This window comes from Juglans regia, chromosome 1 (genome assembly GCF_001411555.2).
Source record: "Juglans regia cultivar Chandler chromosome 1, Walnut 2.0, whole genome shotgun sequence".
Lineage (NCBI taxonomy): Eukaryota > Viridiplantae > Streptophyta > Magnoliopsida > Fagales > Juglandaceae > Juglans > Juglans regia.
The window spans coordinates 12642702-12665587 of record NC_049901.1 but is presented as its reverse complement, the minus strand read 5'-3'; the positions used below and the strand labels follow the sequence as shown (position 1 = coordinate 12665587).

Here is a 22886-nt window from a genome sequence, read left to right as displayed (position 1 = left end):
AAAAATATTTAACAAAATTTTATTATTTATTTAATGATGAAATATTAGTATTTTATAAATGGCTTGGTTATTTTGAAATTAGTGGTACTTGTGTAAAATCCTGTATCGCGTAAGATTTTCTAATTGATAAAAAAAAACACGTTTGCCACATCTGTCAAATTGAAGAAAAAAATAAAGTGTAATTTCAAATATTAAAATAGTCTAATGTATAAGAATAAAATTATTATTTATTTATGTTCATCATTTATTATTAAATTTAAATTATATTAAAAATTCAAATTAATCAGATAGTTTTTTTCTCTTAAAAATGTACAGTAAAATTTTATCATTTATTTAAAGATAAAAAATTAGTATTTGAAAAATTAAAGTTAATTTTTAGTGTATAATATAATAAATAGTAATAGGATATGCGAAAAAAACATGTGAAGAAAAAAAAATAACTTTTTTATTGATCATTTAAAACTCAAAAATCAATATTTTTTCCACTTTTTCTTTCTTCCTCTCTCTCATTCCCTATCTACGATTGCGGTATTACATCGCACATTGACATTCACACTGATAAAAATAATAAAATAATAAAATCATAAAAAAAAATAAAAAAATCATTGTTCATTAGTGTTCATCATACTATCGATGAACAGTAATAAGATATGAAAAAAAAAAGAAAAAAAATGTTGATTTAGATTTACTGTTCACGATGAACAATAATGAATAGTAACGTTACAGCGGCTTTTAAATATAGGCAGATTCCACTTTTTCTTTCTTCCTCTCTCTCATTCCCTATGCACGATTGCGGTATTACGTCGCACATTGACATTCATACTGATAAAAAAAAAAAAAAAAAAAAAAAAAAAAAAAAAAAAAAAAAAAAAAAACTGTTCACTACAGTTCATCATACTCGATAAACAGTAAAATAAAATTAAAAAAAAAAAAAAAAGAGACCGATTTAGATGTACTGTTCATGATGAACAGTAACATTATAGCGGCTTTTTAAGTATAGGCAGAGATATATATAAGATCTTCAAAAGGAAATATTGAGATGGCAATAACAAGCAAGATGAGTGTCTACATGTACACCGCTGTTGACTGCAAGGAGCAAGCCATTAACTTTGAGATGAACAAATCAAAGTGTATAATCGCTACAAAATCTTGAGATGTTCAAAATTCAACGGACACTTCAAGAGAAGTCCAACATTTTATATATATATATTTATATAAGTATCTATTGGCTCAAGTAAATGCTAAAAAAAATTGCAGTTCATACTTCATCTTCAGCCTTCATACGCAAACTCCCAATTAGCTTTTGGAGGGGTAACTTAAAACACCCAATTAGCTTTTGGAGGGGCAATTTAAAACTTAGGTTAAGTGATAAGTTATTCTCAACTCCACAACCCAACTTAAAACTTTACAACTAAGAGGATTGAGACATCATGTCCTTGCCACCATTGAGTTCCATGTCCCTCCAATCAATGTGCCAACCTTCTCTCCCTTTATGGCTCTTGAGATGTTACCCGTTTTGCTTAGATTGAAGACAACAACTGCAATGGGAAGAAACTCATCTTAAGAGGGGGCACTTCTGTTTAGTCGAGACAAAGGAACTTATAAATGCAATTCAGTTCACTTGGCAATTTTTTAGGAACGATTTGTTTTTATTCATGTGGAAAAGTGATTATCTAAACATACCTGGAATGTTATTTTCCTCGCACAAAGTAATGGCTGTCATGTCCATCACTGAGAGGTGTTTGGAAGTCACCTCATTGTAAGCTAGAGTATCAAGCAGACGAGCATTTGGGTTACGCCTTGGGTCATCATCATAGACCCCATCAACATTTGTAGCTTTCAGCACAACCTCAGCACTAACTGGATCCACAATTGAACGAGAACAATTAACTCCAAACAGAGGGATTACTTTTTTTCTTGAAGACTTCATCCATTTTCTAGGAATGAAATATTATCACATGGGTCAAAATGCATACGGTATTAATAATTAAAGGCTGGTTTGAATACTTTGAATATCTCAGTATTTCTGTGAATAATAGTAAAATAGTTTGAGTTAATATGTCTTATTGGATTTTGGGAAAGGAGAGAGAAAAAGTTGAATAAAAATATTATAAAATTAAAGAATTGTTTGAATATAATTTTTGAATATTATTTTTGTTTTGAAATTTGAAATATAGTATTGTTTTTTGTGTTTTGTTCAAGAGTTTGAGAAAGTTGTAATGATTAGTTAATGATTAGATGAAAAAGTTGAAGATTTGAAATTGAAAAGTGTTTTGTGTTTTGAGTGATGTTTAGGAAGGAAATATCTAAGAATACTTGAGAATAATTGTGTTGCCAAATGGACTAAAGCTTCAGTAACACCAAATCCAAATTACGTTTACCAATGTGGAGCTAGACTTTCATTTTGATACAAAAAAATATGACTTACTTTCCGCACAACGCAGGGCTGCAGCAGTGTCTGTAGTGAAGAATGGATTTCCAGTTCCAGCTGCAAAAATCACAACCCTTCCTTTTTCCAAATGCCTCACAGCCCTTCGACGTATATATGGCTCTGCAACTTCAGACATGCGAAAAGCAGTCTGCACCCGAGTAGGGATGCCAATACTCTCCATTGTCGCTTGAAGAAATATTGCATTCATAACAGTTGCTAACATCCTATAAAAATAATAGACAATGCAAGAATGCATGAAAAATATAATATACTCCTGGTGTATATGGGCTTCGCCTATGTCATTCATATTAATAAAGTTTTCTTTCTTATAAAAAAATAAACTATTTGTGTGTCTAGTGACAAGTTACCCCAATTTCTAGGAAGGTATCACTTAGGTACATAGTAAGTTTCTTTTTGATGGTCAATAATAAAACTCTCTCTCTCTCTCTCTCTCTCTCTCTCTCTCTATATATATATATATATATATCTCCCTCTCTCTCTCTATCTCACTCATGTAATATGTAATAAATACATACTGCAATACCCTGATAAACAGGGAAGAAATAAGATAATTGTATATGATATATAGATGAAACAGCACTACTTCAAAACTTCAAGCAACAGTATTCCACATATATTTACTTTTTCCTATGTTCCAGAATCCTTTAGCACCACAAGAAAATAGAATCTCCTAATAAGCTACCCATAGTAATAATGAAGTTATAAAACAAATTGACCATGAAAATACAACTTCCGTTACAGCTAAGAGGATTAACATGAGCAATAAATTAATTTAGTAAGGAAATTACCCAATGTAATCAGCAGACGAACGGTCCAGGCCACTACTTCCTGCCCAGGATGACCCACGGAAGATGTTCCCCCCTCCAACAACAATCGCAACCTAAAACATTGCCTAAGAAGACTAAGACATAATGCAGTGAAACAATTTTTAGAGTTTTGAACTTATTGGTTTCACATGCTTTATCCTGTGAATATATATAATGGGTGTTCTCTGCAATTCAAAAACAGTATGAACTACAAACATTTAAACTATTCCCAAGTTAGTCAGGAAATTCTTAGATTATTCCAGAAACCCAATGAAAACAATGATCTTTACTTCAAGCAGTTTTAAGTGTTTCATCCACTCAAATTGTAACAACCCAAGGAAAGCCACAGCTACATCTGGGATCGTACTCTACAAAAGGACTAATTAACGTTAAAATTGGATCTCTTAGAAATTACTATAAAACCCAGTACCACATAGCAAGTAATCAATATGGGACTTGAAACTCAATGCACTTTTCTCATCCTCATTTACCTTCTTCAAGCTTCTCCCATCTGATGGGGAACTTAGTGGGCTTTCACAATCACCCTCACTCAAATCACTGATGTCCTTGTTGTGGCCTATGATGCACTGAGTGTCCACTGTCACGTGTTACTAACTTGGCTTCAATCTCATTTGACTCAATAAAGCCTTAAAAGACTAGTCAATGTTACAATTGGAGTTCTTAGAATCATTATAAAGCTAGTTCCACCTAATAAGCAATCAATGTAAAAATTGACACTAAAAGTACTTTTATCACCGAATTGCTCCAAATCTCACATTTTTTTTTTTTTTTTGCAGCAAGTAGAAAATCTTATCCCTCTAGACTTTATTCATGACTACAACTACAAGCACATACAAAAATATATATAATTACGAGATAATGAAACCGCAAGACTCAACTTGTAAGAAAATAAAATGTAAACAACATAGAGGAAGAATGAAAGGAATATCTTATACGGGTAATTGTATTTGCTTCAATAGATATGCTCTTCAGGCACTTGAAGCAAATACATTTCCGAAGGCTCGTGTTTAGTGTTTACCTCAATGCCAAGGCGAGTCACAGCTGCAACTTCCCTTGCAATGGACATTGTAATCTACATAATGAAAAAAAAAAAAAGTGATAATACTTTACAAGTCAGTAAGAGAAGATAAAACAACATACTAAAAGTAATATACTTTTTCTTTTCTTTTGGATTGAATAAATAATTTACTCTTTAGATTCCAACCTTCGGATCGATATTTTGCATGCCATCTCCTGCAAGTGCTTCTCCACTCACTTTGAGCAATACTCTTCGCCATTTATATGATGGTTTGGAACTGCCAAAATCATTCATTGTCACTCCAAAAGAAGCCATAGATGACACCTGAGGCTGCCTGTAAAACAATCAAGTAAACACAGAATACATGATGGCACTTATAAATGCTAAATGCCACACTAAATTACAGGAGGAGGAAGAAGAAAACCAAAGTATTTTCACATTACAAAAATACCAGGAAAAATGAATCTACTCTTAGGTTCATCAACCTTGCACAAATACAAACATAAAATCAATGCCTTTTGTCCAAGAAAGGAAGTGATTCCTCTAATAGAAGTCAACCTTCAAGTGTCCATTGACGATTGGACATTCGATCAGATTTAATGTCCATGTAATCCATGGAAAGAAATCCTCCCTCCATCCAAAACTAGATGAGATTTTCCATAAGAAATGCATTTTAATAAACAAGATTAACATAAAGTTTTTACGTTTAGAAAAAAAAAATCATCCTAAACATAGTGTTTTACCCGACGTTGGTCGAGAATACAAAGTGAAAGATGACTTGAAAATATTTTGAAACACAATAAACAAACATGAAACATCCTAAACATGGAACAAACCAAAAACAACATGAAAAAAAGAAAAAGAAAAAACCATGTCTCATCATGGCACAAAGACACTTCCGCAAACACCCAAAACTCACACTTGTTTCCAATTTAAGGACAACCGTACGAAATCCTTAATACCCATTAAACAAAGAAACATAGAGAATCAGTCACCATTCATACCTCATATTCATGGCGTCTGGTGTGGGAGATATTTCAGAAGAAGAACACTGAATAACTAACCGCCCATTTGAGCTCCTATTACTCAACATCCAACCAGGGTAATGGAGCTTGAAAGGGGTCAGAGATGAGAAAGAAGACGACCATGATGACGAAGACGAAGATGAGGAAGAGGAACAAATGCTAACGGAAGAAAGAAGGGGAACGAAGGAGTTGGAGATTGCCATCACAAACTAAAGCCGTTTATTAAGAGGAAAAAAGAAGAAGAAGAAGAAGATGGTATTAGGCTTGTAGCTCGCCAACGCCAAGCCCTGCTTCAGTTCATGCTGAGCAATCTGGTTTTCCCCCTTTTATTTCACGCAAAGATAATTGTTTTGTTTTTAATTTTTAATTTTTGGGTTTTGTTTTTAAAGGTAAGTATTTTTCTCTGGAAAATGAAATTATTCAGTAAAATATCTCGAACAAATATAATCCATGGTCTTTTTCTAGGGAACGCGACGTCGTTATATCTTCCTTTTGCATTATCTGTGGTTTAGAATCTAGCTCGCCTACAAATTTCAAAATATAAGCGTTCTACTTTATATATTTAATTGATTTAAATCTTTATCTTTATTTCCTAGATTTAACGGTTGTGATTTCGTCAATCACCTACAAATTTAAATGTTTTATTAAATAAAATCCATAATGGGATCCTATTATGTAATATTTTTTCGAAAATAAAGAATAAAATGTTTAATAACAAATCTTTATTTCTTGTTATTCTCGTATTTATTACAATATTTGTTCCAAAATAAAGAAAAAAAAGACTAAAAATAGAATAAACCAGAAAATCTAAAATCTAAAAAAACTTAAAAATAGAAAATAAAACTAAGCAATAAAAAAACATTGGACAGAATAAAATAATGAAAGGGCATCCCCCTTGTCCAGAAACAATAACAAAATAAGAAAAAAAATCTATTGTCTTTATTTTTTAGTCCTTTATGAATTAGGGGAGGGAGATTTCGAACTCTAGAACTTCATTTTAAAAGTTAGAGGTTATGCCAATTAAGCGATAGGTGATAGAGTTAGAGAGGTGTAGTTTTTTGGAAGAAAAATGAAGCAGAGCAATACTAGTGAATAAGAAATACTCTGTAATCTTATTCCTCAAAAGCTTGCCAATGTAATCTATACAATCGTGTATTTATACAAAAGAAATAAAATAATCTATACAGGAAATACAAAAGAAATGAATATAAAATATTGCCCTTACACAGTTATACAGCCCAAGATATCACAATCAATTCTGCTGGAAATTTGTTGGGTATGTAGTGGTGTTGCTCTCTCAATTTTGCTCTCTGTGTGTCAGCTGACTCATCATTCGTTAATATCCCCTGCAAGATGGAGAATAGATATTTTCTATTCCCATCTTGGATAAAAGAAAGCCAAGTTGAGTGGAAGGGAGTGCCTTGGTGAAGACATTTGCAAATTGAAATGAAGAATGAACATGGCAAGTGCGTAAAAAATCAGATTGAATTTTGTCACGAATGAAATGATAATTGATCTCAATGTGTTTCGTGTGCTGTGAAACACCGAATTTGTTGCGATATGTATGGCAGCCTGATTATCGCAATAGAGATCAGCTATAAGTGGAACAGAGATGTGCAAATCTTGTAAAATATAAGACAGCCATTGCAGTTCACATGAAGTAATTGCCATGGCTCGATACTCAACTTCAGCTAAGGAGCGAGACACTACGGTTTGCTTCTTCGAACACCATGAGATCAATGATGAGCCAAGGAAGATACAAAAGCCCATAATGGAGCAATGAGAATCGGGGCAGAGGCCCAATTCTAGTCAGTATAACTGCGGAGATGAAAGGAGAAGCTAGAGGAAAAAAGAAGTCCCTGACCTAGTGCATTCTTGATGTAATAAAGAACCTGGGGAGCTGCATGTTGATGTGAGGAAGTAGGTGAAGTCATAAATTGACTTAAAACATGGACATCATAGCTTATATCGGGGTGAGTAATTGTGAGATAAATTAATTGACCAATCAAACGTCGATAAGGGAGAGGATCCGAGAGAGGCTATCCATCATCCATTTGAAGCTTCAAATTTTTTTCTATTAGTAACTTGAGTGGTCGAGTATTGAGAACACCAGCATCAGACAATATATCAAGAGCATACTTCCTTTGACAAATAAATATACCCTTGGAAGAACGAGCTACTTCAATTCCAAGAAAAAAACGAAGATTACCAAGACATTTAATTCGAAAGTGCTCATTGAGAAATGATTGAAGGGCAGCAATGGAGTCCATGTTTGAGCTGGACACAATGATGTCGTCAACATAGACGAAAAGTGCTGTGAAAGACCCATTGTGAGCCGAGTAAAGAGGTTGTGATCAGCCTCAGATTGCTGGAAGCCAAAGGTGAATAAGGCCTGAGAAAACTTGGAATAACATTGTCGCGACGCTTGTTTCAAGCCATAAAGACTTTTGTGTAAGCGGCAAACTTGATTTAAGGACCCTTTGAAATAACCTGGAGGTTTGCGCATAAAAACTTCTTCTTCCAAGTCGCCATGTAGGAAGACATTTTGAGCATCAAACTGCCTAAGAAACCAGCCTTTGATAGAAGCAACTGCTAACAAAGTTTGAACAGTAACAAGTTTTGCTAGCGGGGCAAAGATTTCGTTGTAGTCAAGTCCCTTTTATTGTGTAAAGCCGTTGGCGACAAGACGCGCTTTGTAGCACTCAATACTCCCATCAGAATTATGCTTGACTTTAAAAATCCATTTGGAGTCAATGGTATGCTTACCAGGTGGTAAATCAACAAGTGACCAAGTGTGATTGAGTTCAAGAGCAAATATTTCAGAATTCATAGCCTCACACCAATTAGGATACTTGACAACTTCTCCATAAGACTTGGGTTCAGGTGTGGCAGACAACGTAGAAATAAAAGCATGATAAGATGAAGAAAGTTTATGAAAGGAAAGAGAAGAAGAGAGTGGAAATGATTCGCTTGAGTTGCAGGGCCTTGTCGTGGACAAAGAAGAGGAGGCAACAGTGTTACATGTCTCTGACAATGGGTTAAGCTGCATTGTTTAAGAAGGTGGATGAACCATTGGTGGAGAGCATATAAAATCACTCAAATGAGGGGGAGGGCGACGAGAGCGAGTAGACCTAAGAACTAAAGAAGGAGGAGGTGTTGTGGATGTGTCAATGAGAGGGGAAGCATGTGTATGAGTGGCTGCATGTTGCTGAGTGGGTTGAGAGTTTGCCGGTATTGAGTCTGGATCAAGTAATTGGAAATTGGGAAAAGTGAAAGAAGGAGAGGGAGTGGATGACTTGGGAGTAAAAATGGAGTGTGGAAAGGAAATAGAGTTTCATGGAAGATAACATCCCTTGAAATGAAAATTTTATGAGTGTTGAGTTCAAGTAGCCGATACCCTTTTGCACCAAAAGGATAGCCAATGAAGGCACAATGCCGACTACGAGCATCGAATTTATGACGATGGTGGGAGGTAGTGGAAGCAAACGCAAGACACCCGAAGACACGAAGATGTGAGTAGGAGGGACGTTTATTGAAAAGGATTTCATTTGGAATCTTGTTGTGAAGAAGGGTGGGAATGCGATATATTAAGTAGGTGGCTGTAAGAACACAATCTGACCAGAATTCTAATGGTATTCCTGATTGAAAACGTAAGGCATGAGCCACTTGAAGGAGATGGCGATGTTTTCTTTCAACCAACCCATTTTGTTGGGGGGTCTTGACATGGGAGGTTTGGTGAATTATGCTGTGTTCAGAATAGAAGTTTGTCATGAAAAATTCTAGAGCATTGTCACTACCCAAGATTTTAATTTTTGTATTAAATTGAGTTATAACCAGATTACAAAAGGATTTCAAACAAGAACGTGCATCAGATTTATTTTTCAGAATATACACCCAAGTGCAACGAGAGAAGTCATCAACAATTGTGAGGAAAAACCGAGAACCATTGTGGTCTGAAATGTGGTGTGGTCCCCATAAATCACAGTGAACAAGATCAAACCAAGAAGAAGTAAAATTAGTGCGAGAAGGGAATGGGAGCTGTGTTCTTTTGGCAAGAGGACAAGTAAGACAATGTAAGTTTTCATTGATATTCATATGAGTAGTTACATTGATATCATGTATGTGTAACATGCGAGAATGGGAAGAATGACCTAATCGACAATGCCATAAATAATGAGCATTATCGAGATGATATGAACCCGTGGGAATGAATTCCCTTGAACCCACAATCAATTTGAAAACTCCTCAAGAAAGCCAAAATCAAGTCAAGGATGGAGAATCTAGACCCGATGAGAACTCGTTTCAAGAACCTAGATTATATTAAAATCTAGACCCGTTGAAGAACCCGTCTCAAGAACCCAGATTACAAAGGAGGAACGCCACAAAGGTTGTGATTTACCTTTGATAAGTTCAAGAGTTCAATCAAGAACAAGAGGAGAAAACTCAACTCACAAATAAAATTCAATATTGTCTAACTCTCAAATGAGGCTACAAAGAGTTTTTAAAGCCAAACCTAATCAAAACCCTAGCCAAAATAATGCCCCTTTTACCCAAAATTACCCTTGATGAACAGTACCGGCTACAGTACGCGCGGCTACAGTAACCCCTACAATAAATTGATGAAACCCTAGTTCCTAAAATGTAACTTTCCAAATAAGCCCTTGGCCAAAATACAAGGCCTTCCCAAAAACATAGTTCAAAAGAAATAAGACATGTGAGCCAAGCATCTTCAAGCCCACTTATTCTAAACTAATAAAATAAATCATTTAACCAAATTGGAAGCCTCCAATAATAATAGGCCGTATCTCTAAGTCATGTCTTCCACAGCTTGAATAAAGTGGATCAAAGCTGGTTCTTCTTCTTTCAGACCCATCTTCAGTGTTGGGCTCTTGCTGGCTTCATCCCAAGTGGATTGCACCAATCCTTGCATTGCTTCCTTGATCTTCTTGGCCCTTGATCTTGTAATTGGCCCATCTGGAACTTGCAAATGATCTTTAAGAGTAGGCCCACCTTGGTTCCTATCATTCCCCCTCTCCTCAAAAGGATTCGACCTCGAATCTTCACCTACATCAAAAGGAGAAAGATCAGAAACATTGAAAGTTGCAGAAACTTTATACTCACCTGGAAGATCCACTTTATATGCATTGTCATTAATTTTCTCAAGAATTTGGAAAGGTCCATCTCCTCGAGGATGCAACTTAGTCCTTCTATGGGCTGGGAATCTTTCTTTGCGCATGTGAACCCAAACCCAATCTCCTGGTTCAAAGATGACACGCCTTCGTCCTTTATTGGCTTGGGAAGCAACCCTTTCATTCTTTTGGGCAATTTGAAGCCGTACCCTCTCATGAAGTGACTTCACCAACTCCGCCTTCTTTTGTCCATCCAAACTACTCCTGTCATCAACAGGTAAAGACATCAAATCCAAAGGAGTAAGTGGATTAAATCCATAAACAATTTTAAAATGAGAGTATGAAGTAGTAGTATGCATCGTCCTATTATATGCAAACTCTATAAATGGCAAACAATCCTCCCAAGTTTTTAAATTCTTATGAACAACAGTGCGTAAAAGCTGAGTTAAAGTCTTATTAACTACTTCAGTCTGACCATCAGTCTGTGGATGACAAGTAGTGGAAAATAAGAGCTTAGTACCCAATTTCCCCCACAACACCTTTCAAAAGTAGCTAAGGAATTTAACATCCCTATCAGAAACAATACTCCTAGGTACACTATGGAGTCGCACTATCTCCCGGAAAAACAAGTCAGCTATGTTTGTTGCATCATATGTTTTATGGCATGGAATGAAATGTGCCATCTTACTGAATCTATCCACAACAACAAAAGTAGAATCTCTACCCCTTTTGGTCCTAGGCAGCCCCAAAACAAAGTCCATAGATATGTCTACCCATGGCTCACTAGGAACGGGTAAGGGTGTATACAACCCATGTGGCAAAACCTTAGATTTGGCATTTCTACATGTAATGCACCTTCCACAAATACGGTTAACATCTCTCTTCATCTTAGGCCAAAAGAAATGTTCATGCAAAATGTCTAAAGTTTTCTTGACACCAAAGTGTCTCATTAATCCCCCACCATGTGCCTCATGCACCAATAACTCACGCATAGAACAATTTGGCAGACAAAGTTTACTTTCTTTAAACAAATAACCATCATACTTGTAAAACTTACCAAATGCCGCCTTATCACATGCCACATACACATTTGAAAAATCAGCATCAACGGCATACATGTCTTTCACGTATTCAAACCCAAGCATTTTGACACTCATAGAATTAAGAAGTACATACCTCTGGGATAGAGCATCAGCAACAATGTTCTCTTTACCTTGCTTGTAACGGATGACATAGGGAAATGTCTCAATGTATTCCATCCATCTAGCATGCCTTTTATTCAACTTACCTTGACCATTGAGATGCTTCAATGATTCATGATTGGTATGGATCACAAATTCCCTTGGCCATAGGTAGTGCTGCCAAGTCTCTAATGCACGAACAAGAGCATAAAGCTCTTTGTCATAAGTAGGGTACTTCAGGGATGCCCCACTTAACTTTTCACTGAAGAAGGCTATGGGCCACCTATCCTGCATCAAAACGGCTCCAATCCCTATTCCTGAGGCATCACATTCAATCTCAAAAGTTTTGTTAAAATCAGGTAATGCTAACACAGGTGTAGAGCACAACCTTTCTTTAATAGTGGCAAAAGCATTCTCTTGATTAACCCCCTAATGAAACCCAACATTCTTTTTAATTACCTCAGTGAGTGGTGCAGCAATGGTGTTGAAGTCTTTAACAAAACGCCGATAAAAGCTAGCTAACCCATGAAAGCTTCTTACCTCAGTGATGCTTTTTGGCGTTGGCCACTCCTTGATGGCCTTGACTTTCTCTTCATCCACCTCAATACCCTTTGTACTAACAACATAACCAAGAAAAACAACTTTTTCCATGCAAAAGACACATTTCTTGAAATTAGCATACAACTTTTCACATCTCAACACATCAAACACATATCTCAAATGCTCAATATGTTCATTTAAGTTCTTGTTGTACACTAAGATATCATCAAAGTACACAACCACAAACTTGCCTATGAATGCACGTAGGACATGGTTCATTAATCTCATGAAAGTACTGGGCGCATTTGTAAGTCCAAATGGCATAACCAACCATTCATAAAGCCCATACTTAGTCTTAAAAGCAGTTTTCCATTCATCACCATCTTTCATTCTAATTTGATGGTACCCACTTTTAAGATCAATTTTACTGAAAATACATGAGCTATGCAATTCATCAAGCATATCATCCAATCTAGGAATGGGATGGCGATACTTTACCGTGATATTGTTGACCGCCCTGCAATCAATGCACGTCCTCCACGTCCCATACTTCTTTGGCACTAGTAGCACTGGTACTGCACAAGGGCTCATGCTATCCCTCACGTACCCCTTGCTCATAAAATCCTCAACTTGCCTCTGAAGCTCCTTTGTCTCCTCTGGATTACTCCTATAGGCTGGTCGGTTTGGAATAACAGCCCCAGGCACAAAATCAATCTGGTGCTCGATGCCTTTAATGGGTGGCAACTCATTTGGCATCTCCTCCGGGAATACATCCTCAAACTCCTGCAACAAAGAAACAGCCAAACTAGGAAGAGACTGATTAGTTTCATCAAGAGTAAGATAAGACTCTTTATAGACAAGAAAAATCATAGGGCGATCTACGAAGAAAGCCCTCTTAACCTCACTCTCTCTTGCATAGAAACTCACTTTTGCCTTTCCTTTTCTCTCAGAAGACTCTCTTTCTTAACCTCACTTTTCTCTCACGAGAGGTTGTATCGAGGTTGAAATGGAATTTTGAACCTTAGAATGATGTGAAAAAGTATGGACTAAAGCTTGAGGTGAAACATCATCTATGTGTAAATGATAGAGACCATGTAGCAGGCTATCCTTCCCAATCGTTGTCCAATGAGAAAGGCCCTGTATAAAGCAAACATTAGAGAAAAACATGAGACAACAATTCAATTGTTTGGCAAGTTTAGCTACAGATAACAAATTAAAATGAAAATTGGGAACACATAAAACATCATGGAGGAGAAGAGTTGTTGTCACTTGCACGGTACCAATGTGTGTGACAGTAGCTACTTCACCATTTGGGAGTCTAACAAAATTGGAAGTGGTGGATGTTATTTTGGTGAAGAAGGAGGGGCTGCAGATCATATGATCTGTAGCCCTCGTGTCAATGATCCAAGGTTGAGAAGTAGAAAAAAAAAGAAGACAAACACAAAGAGATACCAACAGCAGATGAAATATGGGGTTGAGTTGGAGGAACTTATTGGAGTTGGTTTGCAGATGAAGAAGCAGTTGGGTTCTTATTGTGCAGCAAGGCTATAAGCTCTTGATATTGCTCTTTAGTCAACACCAGGTTTGGGTCATTGTTGGTTGCCGAAGAAGTGGCTTCCATGGAGACAACATTGAGGCGTGGCTTGTGATACTTGTGTCTAGGGGGATAGCCGTGAATCTTGTAGCAACGTTCGACTGAGTGTCCAGTCATCTCACAATGAGTACAGATAGGAGTTGTAGCATTTCCAGATTTGAAGCATTGGGCCAAAGTATGCCTTGTGATTTTACAATGAGTGCAGTAAGGCTTGTCTCGCTTGGGAGAAAATTGAGATGGTCGACGAGCAGCCAGCGCAATAGTATCAATTGTAGGAGTAGCGGAAGTGATGTGATGATGACGCTCTTGTTGTTAAATATAGGAAAATACCTTGTTGACAGGTGGTAGAAGGTCAATTAACATAATTTGGTCATGAACATTTGTAAACGAGTCATAGAGACCCATCAGAAATTGGATCACACAGTCTTGTTGGTATCGGTCTGAAATAAATTTCGTTGAGGCACAAGAGCAAACAGATAGGGGGTCATAGATAGAGAGTTCATCTCAGATGGATTTAAGTTTCCCATAGTAGATGCTTATCGTATCTGCTTCTTGCGACAAATTGGCAAGTGTTTTCTTCAATTCATATATACGAAGACCATTTTGAGGGGAGAAACGGTCCTGCAATTCAAGCCTCAACTTACGAGTATTATCAACAAATGCAATCGATGGACGAAGTGGTAGACTAATAGCATTTTGAAGCCAGGACACAAGCATATAGTTGCATCGTTCCCACAATGAGAGAAGGAGTGCGGAGGTAGAGGCAAGTTTGTCAATGGTTCCATCAAGAAATCCGAGTTTATTCTTTACCCGAAGTGCTCGTTGAATGGATTTGGACCAAGTGGAGTAATTCTCGGTTGTGAGGTGTTCGGTGATCAGAAGCGTACCAGGATTATCAGAAGTTTCTAGTCGGTATGGGTTGTTTAGATTGCTGAGATCGGTAAGGTTGAGAGTAGAAGAATTCATAACTGGGGTTTCTGATGCAGTGATAGAGTCAGAGGTATAGTTTACTGGAAGAAAAAGGAAGCAGAGCAATACCAGTGAAGAATAAATACTCTATAATCTTCTTCCTAAAAAGCTTACCAACGTAATCTGTACAATCGTGTCTTTATACAAGAGAAATAAAATAATCTATACGGGAAATACAAAAGAAATGAATGTACAATATTGCCCTCACGCAGTTATACATCCCAAGATATCACAATCAATTCTGCTGAGAATTTGTTGGGCATGTAGTTGTGTTGCTCTCTCGGTTTTGCTCTCTTTGTGTGACAGCTGACTCATCATTCGTTAATAACATGCCTTTGGCAAATCTATTATCATTTTAATTCAAAAATAACACATAAATTGTTAATTAATTTTCAAGTCAAATTTAGACAGAACTGAAGAATTTGGTGGGTGAAAGCAGGAAAGGTATGAATTTGTTGTTGTTTTGGTAAAAAGGGGTCATAAGTTCGGTTGCCAGAGTATTCTGAAACTGAAGCATCTCATTTTGTGAGCATCTATCTGTTCAAGCACTTGCAGAAGTTGGTGCTACAGCCACAGCTACTACTAGTAGTAGTAGCAGTTTCTAACGACATTTTTCACCTCATACAACAACAGAAGAAGGAAAAGACCAAAAATTCAATTAATATTTCTTTTCTGTGTGGATGTATACATTAGGTATCATTCATCCCAAAAATAAGTTGTCGAAAGAAAATGAAAAATTGCATGGCCTTAGCTTCTTCGCCAAACTATCCGAGCTAGTTGACATGAACAGAAGTGAAATTCTGAACTTATCAATCGTGTCAAAAGATTTTGTCATTCGGGAAGGGAAATTTAGGCTAGATATCAACAGCTCGAACTTGTCAATGGCCTTTGATCCAAATGATTCGCACGTCCGGTGTCTCAAGGGAGAGATCCAGGCTTTGAATCCATCCTCCTTTCCCGTGGTCTAAGAAGAAGAAAAAACTTGAATTTCGGCACACGCTGACTGACATACATGTACATAATGATATACATCGCCTTGAGAAGCTTCATTGTTTCTACTGCTAGAGCCTAGAACCTGATGGGCAATCCATAGTTGTGGAATGTTTTGATTGTTCCATCGCATCCAGCCGTCACAATCACGACTCCCCACGTGTCTGATATAGTCCTGTGTTTGTGGGCATTACTGTAGTGCTGATCATGAGATTCATCTTCTGAAACTGGTACATCGCACAGGGGAAGTTTCTCTTCCGGCCAAGTTGCAGAACCCCAGCACGAGCCATCCATGGAGAACCAATTACCAAGGGAAGAACGTTCGGAATCAAGGTCCAGTGTTTGTGAGCTTTCAGTAGCACCACTCCCAGAGCCTCTCCATCCTGCTCTGCTCCTTGACCAAGGCATTGCAACGGTCACACCTTCGGAGAAGAAATGCTCACAGGATCGCACAGGTTTTGTTTGTTTTGACGCAGGGATGCACGCCCCGTTATAGTTCCAGAGATAAACACGAGAGTCCCCTCCAATCGAGACTATATGTTTCCCACTTGAAGTAAATGAAGCTGACATCTGACTTCCTGACTTTGGAAGACCTGCTCAAATCAGTAGTAACTATTTTAAGACGAGTCCACAGCAACCAAATAAAACAGGTTTAGACATACTCCAAGGGTGAAATGCACAAAAGCAATTTATTTAATGCAAAAATAGCAAATCGTGCACCGAGGCATATATGATTGTGGATGGTTTATCTTATTACTTAAACCGTGCAGCTGTAAGATGAATATTACAGAATAGTGTTCAATACTTTCATCTCTAGTTCATTAAAGTGAATATGCATGAGCTTTTGTGCAGACAAAAGATCACATGGAAACTATCTCCATACAGCATGCATCAAAGTGATCACAAATGACATCAGACACCTAACTATAGACATGCTTCTGAAACTCCTAGATTCAGTAGTGCAAATAAAATTCGAGCTCTTTACAATTAATATCTCGAAATAAAGATCAACCAATCCACTCTAACATGGATTGTCAAACTTTTTTTTATCGGTAGCATGGATCTCTAACCTCACCGATACAGCTTTCAGAACTCAGATAAAGAATCAAATGTCAAGCATCACAAACATTCTAAACGGGCAGGTGTCAAACATAACAACAGAACGGGCAATTAAATCACATCTGCATTAACACTTCATAATCATCTGATTAACAAGACCCCTTGACCTAGTACCAACCACAACCTACTAGAAGCCTGATATCCATCCGGTACAATGGAAATTCATTACCTTTTTTTTTTATAAGTGCAATGGAAATTCATTACCATAACTATATCTTTAGGAGAGAAGAAAAGTGACCAATAAGTAGTACCAGATCCTCATAGGGTGTCCATATAGTGGAAGAGTTCCAACTTGTAAAGCATCTAAACCCAACTAATCTATTCTATGCTGCAACAACAGACTCTCCAATCACAACAGCACTTGGAACAGACTACTTAGCATTACTTATAACACTATCAATATGAGAAAAATAATTATAGGAGTGAACAGTGAAATACTATTTAAAAATATCATGTGTTGAATAGAAAAGAATATATTACAGCTGATAAAAACAGACAGGGGAGTGTAAAATACACGATCAAAGGACTGTGGCCTAAATTGGCCTATTCTTCTTAATATAATCTTTTGCTTATAAAAAAAAGGACCATGGGTTAAATTGAAGCATTTTCACTCCAAGAGTGGCAGATTTGACCATTGGATGATTACAAAACATATGATTAGTCTGCCAATCCAGGTTTGACACTATATTAAAGTACATATAACTTGTTAAAAACACATTTTTACACATCAGTCTCAACTCAATGATTTTCACAACTCTATCTCAGTACTGTTCTCTTAGAATGTTATCGCTGCAAGTACATCAAGACTCAAATGGAATGTTGAATGGTGAAAAACTGATTTTCACACCAACAGTCTCAATTTAATGATGTAAATTCTCCACCTCCGTATTGGTGGACATATCAACGGAGAATAAAATGGAAAGATGAACAGTTAGAAAAGATTTTCACACCAACGGTCTAAGAAAAAACTATCTACCTCTATATTTGCGGATGATATCAATGCCATCAAATATATGAAGTTTCGAGTCTTCTGATGATATCATAACTCTTTGAGATATTTCCTGGGAGAACTGCAAGGAGGAAATATACACATGGTAAACAAAATATGTCATAGGGAGTCTATTTAGTATTTTCTATGAGAGCAAGAGTGCAGCATACCTGAATGCCAGTGATCTTATTAGCAGACGTTTTCTTTTTGCGTTGAACACATATCTGTGCATCGAGTTTTAGATGTTTGCCTATACCATATTAAGACCAATTTAGGCACTCCAAGGGGAGGGTAAAAAGGATTCAAAATAAACTAATGCCACTACTCAGCATAAAGATGTACCTGATGCATCATAGAAACGACAAGTGCCTGTAATAGAACCAACTATGAAGCCCTGATTGCATAGAAATATAAAATATGATTATTGTCATGAGCTTCAAAAAGCATAATCTTAGGAGAAAATTATATAAATTAAAATCAAGATATTCAGATCATACATTCCCATCTGGCTTGTAGCATATAGCAGTTATTACATCTCGCACATCAGCCCAATCAACAACTCGCTTCTCAGACACTCCCCAAATTCGAACTTTTCCATCTACGGAGCCACTGATAAAGTAATTGTCATCAACAGGATTGAACTGCACGCATGTCACTGGTTACAATGAGGAGAGAGAGAACTATGTTAATACTTCTGGAAGCAATAAAGCAAAGAAAACAACGAAGTAAGAAATACATGATTGTATTCTACATCATGGCGAGATATGCGTTTGATCTTATCATTATATCTACTTGCAAATATGCATGGTGCATCTGAATAGCTAAATTTATTAAATGAAAATTACAAAATGTAATTACATTAGCATACATTGAGCCAATATATGATGAATAAAACCTTTAAAAAAGTGTCAATGTTGGTACTTGATTTTCAAATATGGTTAAGCACTTTAATCTTTTCTCTCCTCACTCTTATAGTTTTTCTAGTACATGAATTTTGGTTTTATTCAGGTCTCGTTTTTTCAGTTTTGAAATGGTTATTCAATTTTACATGAGGTTAAAGAGCCTATAATTTATTACTCTTGATGGTCAGGGTCACTTTGACATACAATATAAAATATTTTTGGTTCCTCTATCCACTCAAGTAAAGTTTGTGAGATTCCTCATCACTAAATATTTAATTAAATGTATTATTAAGTTTTAATTTAATGACATATATAATGGGGGTGTTACATGGCTAAATAGAAGTAAAGCTCTCCACTTCGAAAATTATAGATTATATAGATGATATTATTAAAGAGACAAAAATTTCAATCGTCTCATATGTACCGTAATCATTGTGACGGAAAACATTATAACATTGTGTGCAACCCAATTTCCACAGACGAACGGTTTTATCCTTGGATGATGAAAGCAGAAACTGTAACAAAACATTTAGATTAGCTACAAAAGTGTTACAGGCTTATATGCAAAGATAATCACGCAAAGCAAGGGTCAAGAGACTCACATTTGAATGGGACCAAGACAGGTCCAAGACACCACTAGAATGGCCATGAAATTCATGCACTGGCGACTCTTCAATGTGAAAAACCTTATCAGGAATAACAATGGAGGCATGGTTCATACTTTTTTCCCCAAGAGTGGACTTGCCTCCTTTCATTTTTATGCCGAAACTGCCTCTAACCATTAAATAATTATCCAAGGCATCTACTGATGTAACACGCCAAATACGTGCAACCCCATCTTCGCCACCACTTGCTAGATATTGGCCATCTGGACTAAACTTCATTGTCCAAATTAAGCCATTGTGTGCACGAATCTCTTGCCCATTGAATAGAGCCGTAAATTCCATGTACCTCTTGTTATTCTGCCATACCTTCATTCTGTTTATCTTAGGCGTTCTAGAATTTGGTTTTGATACTTCTGTGACAAATGTATCTCTACTTCCCTTCCTCTTGTTGATAAAGTAATTTAACCAATTTTTCAATCTCCTTTTACCCAAATCCAAGTTTTTATATTCTTTTAAGTGGGCATGCACATTACTGCCCACATATTCTTGAGCAGCAGTTGAATGCTCAGTAGCCTTCCCATCGAGAACTACTTTCTGTTTCTGTCGGTCTTCTTGTTTTCCTTCCAATTCATCAAACAGGGCTTTTGCTTGCGTGCCCCTCTCTCTTTTACAGCAAACCATATTTCCCTCTGCTAAATCAGTAGATGAAATGCAAGAGCTTGAGACAGCTCCACTGCATTGCTTGAGCCTCTGCAATCCCATCACCTCTGACAAGCCAGAAACTTTCATTCCAATCTCCGCACAAATCCCAGGAGAAGAAAATTCAGCTAAACCAATTCCACGTAAGAAATTCTCCCGCCTTTCCTTAATGCTTCGTGGTTCATTCATCCAAATACCATATTCTAAATGTATAGAACCTATCTCTTCATCTACAGATGACTCTTCAGACGATAAATAATCCGCGGAGTCAAAGAAAACATCAATTTCTCCCTCATCAGAGCTCAGCATGTCTTGTTCTTGAGGCCAATAATCCACATCAAAAACACAGTTCTCGCACTCCCTATAGGCAACCAAGCAGTACTTAGAACCCTTCAATATCAAAGAATGATCGAATTCATGGACCCATTTTTACTCGCAAACTATGCGAGAAAAGGCGGCCACAGTCTGCAATTCAACCATATATCTGTAATTTTCAAGCATGGGCAAGTACGAAGAAACAACTACCAAACCCAAGAGACCACCAACGAGAACTGTTTTCACATGTTCTAATGCTCAAATATATGGATACGAGTACTGAGATACTCATAGAAAACAATATCAATATCCGAAAACGCGGAAATGCTAGAATAATCAAATTCTGGGAACAAAGTTTAAAGCTTCAAGGTAGAAGACTGTACCTCTGCTTCAATACAAAGCAACAGTGAAATTCAACACCATGACCGACACCCCCTAGAATTGCGGCCAATGCAATACCTCGAGGTTAATTCCACACCTTTGAGCACATACAAAACAAACCCAAAACTCATCAAGTGCTCTGTACTCGGAGGTCGGCATAGAGGTACATGAGAGAGATTGGTGGAGGAAATAAAAGTTTGAACAGAGAAGGGTATCCAATAGATTAAAGCAAAGTCTATGACAAGTGTCAATTAGAGGCCGAATAAATGGCCTCGAGATATGGGGTGTGGGGGTGAGACTGAAAGGCACCACGAGCGACAAACACGAGCGGCGCTGCTTCTGCAATTACCCTACTGCTGTCAATAGGTTCCAAGCGCACCAATCTATGTAACATAAAGAAAACTCATTAATGTCAGATGCCCTCCCCGTTGAAGAGGTTAAATACTAACTTAAATTTCATAAGCCCATAGCAAAAAAGTTCATAAAAATCCAAAAGAACTGTGAATCAGAAATTACAGTCCATAGAAAACCAGAAGAAACTACTTCGTTAATCAAGATACAATTATGAATCTTAGAGACATTTTGAATACATGCCTAAAGCTAAAAAGACCCAGATAAGGAATTGTAATAGATAAAAGTTTTTAAGGCCCACTAAAGGTAAGTTTCCAGAAATTCAAAATTCACTAACCAAATTAAAAAGAAGATTTTTTTTACTTTGTTTTATTGCTCATGCTGTAAATTACTAAATTTGTGTCTAAAAAGGAAAAGTGGGAATTGAAGAAATGTTATAGTAATGATGATGTAAAAGGGTCCAGTAGGCTCTGCTGAGATTTTATGAAGCCTTTAGACAATTTCTAAAAGACATTAATGGCAATCGAATCGTAGCAACGACAGAAAACGAACCAGACAGACTATGAGCAAACCAAGCCCTTTGATACCACTACCATACAAATAGACTAGCAGCAGCCAGAACTGCAGCTATACCACCGTTGTAAAACGAAGTAAGTCAGACAGACAGAGAGCTCATGCTGAATAAAGTGGTAGGGCAAACACCTGTGGGCTATATAGGTAATTGCGCGACCAATCGTTTCGGTAGGTGAACATATTAGCTCTCTGCTCCGGTCTCTCTCTCTCTCTTCCTCTCTCGGGGCAGGTAGCCGGGTTTCGGTTCCAATATCAATATTTCTTGGGTTTTGTGTTGAAGGTATGTTTTGTGGCGTTAAATTAGAAGAGACACTGCGATAGAGCTATAGGACTGCTAAGCTTATCGATCTCTGGTTCTGGCTTTCTGGCTTATGGGCTTATTTTTGTTTTGCCTTTAGTGATTCTAGAGAACAGTTTTCCGGGTTTCCGGGACTTTTGTTGGCAATGATCCAAAAACATCAATGAGAAATTTTCGTTCAAAGACTTTGAATTTTTGGATGTGGACTCTCACCCAGAGAGATCGAGAGGCATGAATTAGAGACTGTGGCACCTTTCCAGAGCTTTCTTTTCCTCTCAGATTCTCTCGAATCCAATCCCCGTTTTAGCTGTTTTCATGAGTGAAGCATTTGACTGGAGAAGCAAAAAAGAGAGAGATGGTTGGTATTTACAAAACGAAAAGCATTTTGAAAACCAGTTTGTTCTTTTTTGGGAAGTACTTAAAAACAGAAATATCTATCTACCATATTTAGGATAATAGGACTATATACGATTTCAAGACCCAAGAGAAAGAAGCAATCACGTGACCCAAATCATTCAAAGAGAAGAAAGAGAAACCTCTGGCAAAGGGAGTAGTCAGTGGTATCTTTACCATTGGCATTGACGTGAAATAAGAGCTCAGTACGCACGACGAAGTCTCTGATCTCGATCGTACTCAAAATTACAGAGAGAGTCTGAGCGAGCTAGCTGCACGATCTCGCAGATCTCCTTTCGGATGGGCCCTTTACTGTTATGGTTTTCATGGAACCACTTAAGTCCCGAGAGAAAAGTAAAATGTACGTACGGACAGTTCAATGTTAACGTGTATGGTTGAAGAGTGTTGCAGGAAACGAGGGTGTTTACACGTACTTACGTACGTAGGGAGTGACTCTGTTTTCTTTACGTATACATGCAATAAGGGAGACCTAGGAGAGGGAAAGAGAGAGAGAGAGATGATAAGATGGATCGAAGT

The 22886-nt window shown here is 37.1% G+C and overlaps 3 protein-coding genes across 7 annotated transcripts; all 3 read right to left on the bottom strand.

The window, feature by feature from the left end:
- Positions 1-1082: 1082 nt before the first annotated feature.
- LOC108990484 (uridylate kinase) lies at positions 1083-5672 on the bottom strand. The gene is made up of 7 exons (XM_018964466.2): positions 5302-5672; positions 4484-4631; positions 4298-4351; positions 3241-3332; positions 2429-2655; positions 1684-1860; positions 1083-1538 (listed from the first exon to the last, which is right to left on the bottom strand). The coding sequence occupies exons 1-7, from the start codon at positions 5523-5525 to the stop codon at positions 1429-1431; spliced, it is 1032 nt and encodes a 343-aa protein (XP_018820011.1). The 5' UTR covers positions 5526-5672; the 3' UTR covers positions 1083-1428.
- Positions 5673-14270: 8598 nt separating this feature from the next.
- On the bottom strand, positions 14271-14732 carry LOC108990478. Its single transcript, XM_018964462.1, has one exon. It carries the CDS (start codon positions 14730-14732, stop codon positions 14271-14273), a length of 462 nt encoding a protein of 153 aa, XP_018820007.1.
- Positions 14733-15378: 646 nt separating this feature from the next.
- Positions 15379-22636, bottom strand: LOC108990473 (WD repeat-containing protein 44-like). 5 transcript variants are annotated; one of them, XM_018964452.2, is made up of 8 exons: positions 22527-22636; positions 19337-21117; positions 19159-19249; positions 18330-18487; positions 18175-18226; positions 18003-18082; positions 17821-17914; positions 15379-16318 (listed from the first exon to the last, which is right to left on the bottom strand). In XM_018964452.2, exons 2-8 carry the CDS (start codon positions 20345-20347, stop codon positions 15804-15806), a joined length of 2001 nt encoding a protein of 666 aa, XP_018819997.1. In that variant the 5' UTR covers positions 20348-21117; positions 22527-22636; the 3' UTR covers positions 15379-15803. The 5 variants fall into 5 exon arrangements, with proteins under 5 accessions (XP_018819997.1, XP_018819994.1, XP_035542025.1 ...); XM_018964449.2 differs by lacking the exon at positions 22527-22636 and adding an exon at positions 21788-22104; XM_035686132.1 differs by lacking the exon at positions 22527-22636 and having other exon boundaries at positions 19337-20503; positions 20737-21279.
- Positions 22637-22886: the final 250 nt, after the last annotated feature.

What these genes read in the sequence shown, in the direction of transcription:
- LOC108990484 (XM_018964466.2), bottom strand. Translation starts at nt 5,525, where the DNA reads ATGGCAATCTCCAACTCCTTCGTTCCCCTTCTTTCTTCCGTTAGCATT. An exon ending in CCAGACGCCATGAATATGAG is followed by an intron (nt 4,632 to 5,301) that starts GTATGAATGGTG and finishes ATTGTTTTACAG; the next exon opens with GCAGCCTCAGGTGTCATCTA. An exon ending in CGAGGAAAATAACATTCCAG is followed by an intron (nt 1,539 to 1,683) that starts GTATGTTTAGAT and finishes TTCCCATTGCAG; the next exon opens with TTGTTGTCTTCAATCTAAGC.
- LOC108990478 (XM_018964462.1), bottom strand. Translation starts at nt 14,732, where the DNA reads ATGAATTCTTCTACTCTCAACCTTACCGATCTCAGCAATCTAAACAAC.
- LOC108990473 (XM_018964452.2), bottom strand. Translation starts at nt 20,347, where the DNA reads ATGCTGAGCTCTGATGAGGGAGAAATTGATGTTTTCTTTGACTCCGCG. An exon ending in GCTACAAGCCAGATGGGAAT is followed by an intron (nt 18,227 to 18,329) that starts GTATGATCTGAA and finishes CTATGCAATCAG; the next exon opens with GGCTTCATAGTTGGTTCTAT. An exon ending in TATCATCCGCAAATATAGAG is followed by an intron (nt 16,319 to 17,820) that starts GTAGATAGTTTT and finishes TGATTTGAGCAG; the next exon opens with GTCTTCCAAAGTCAGGAAGT.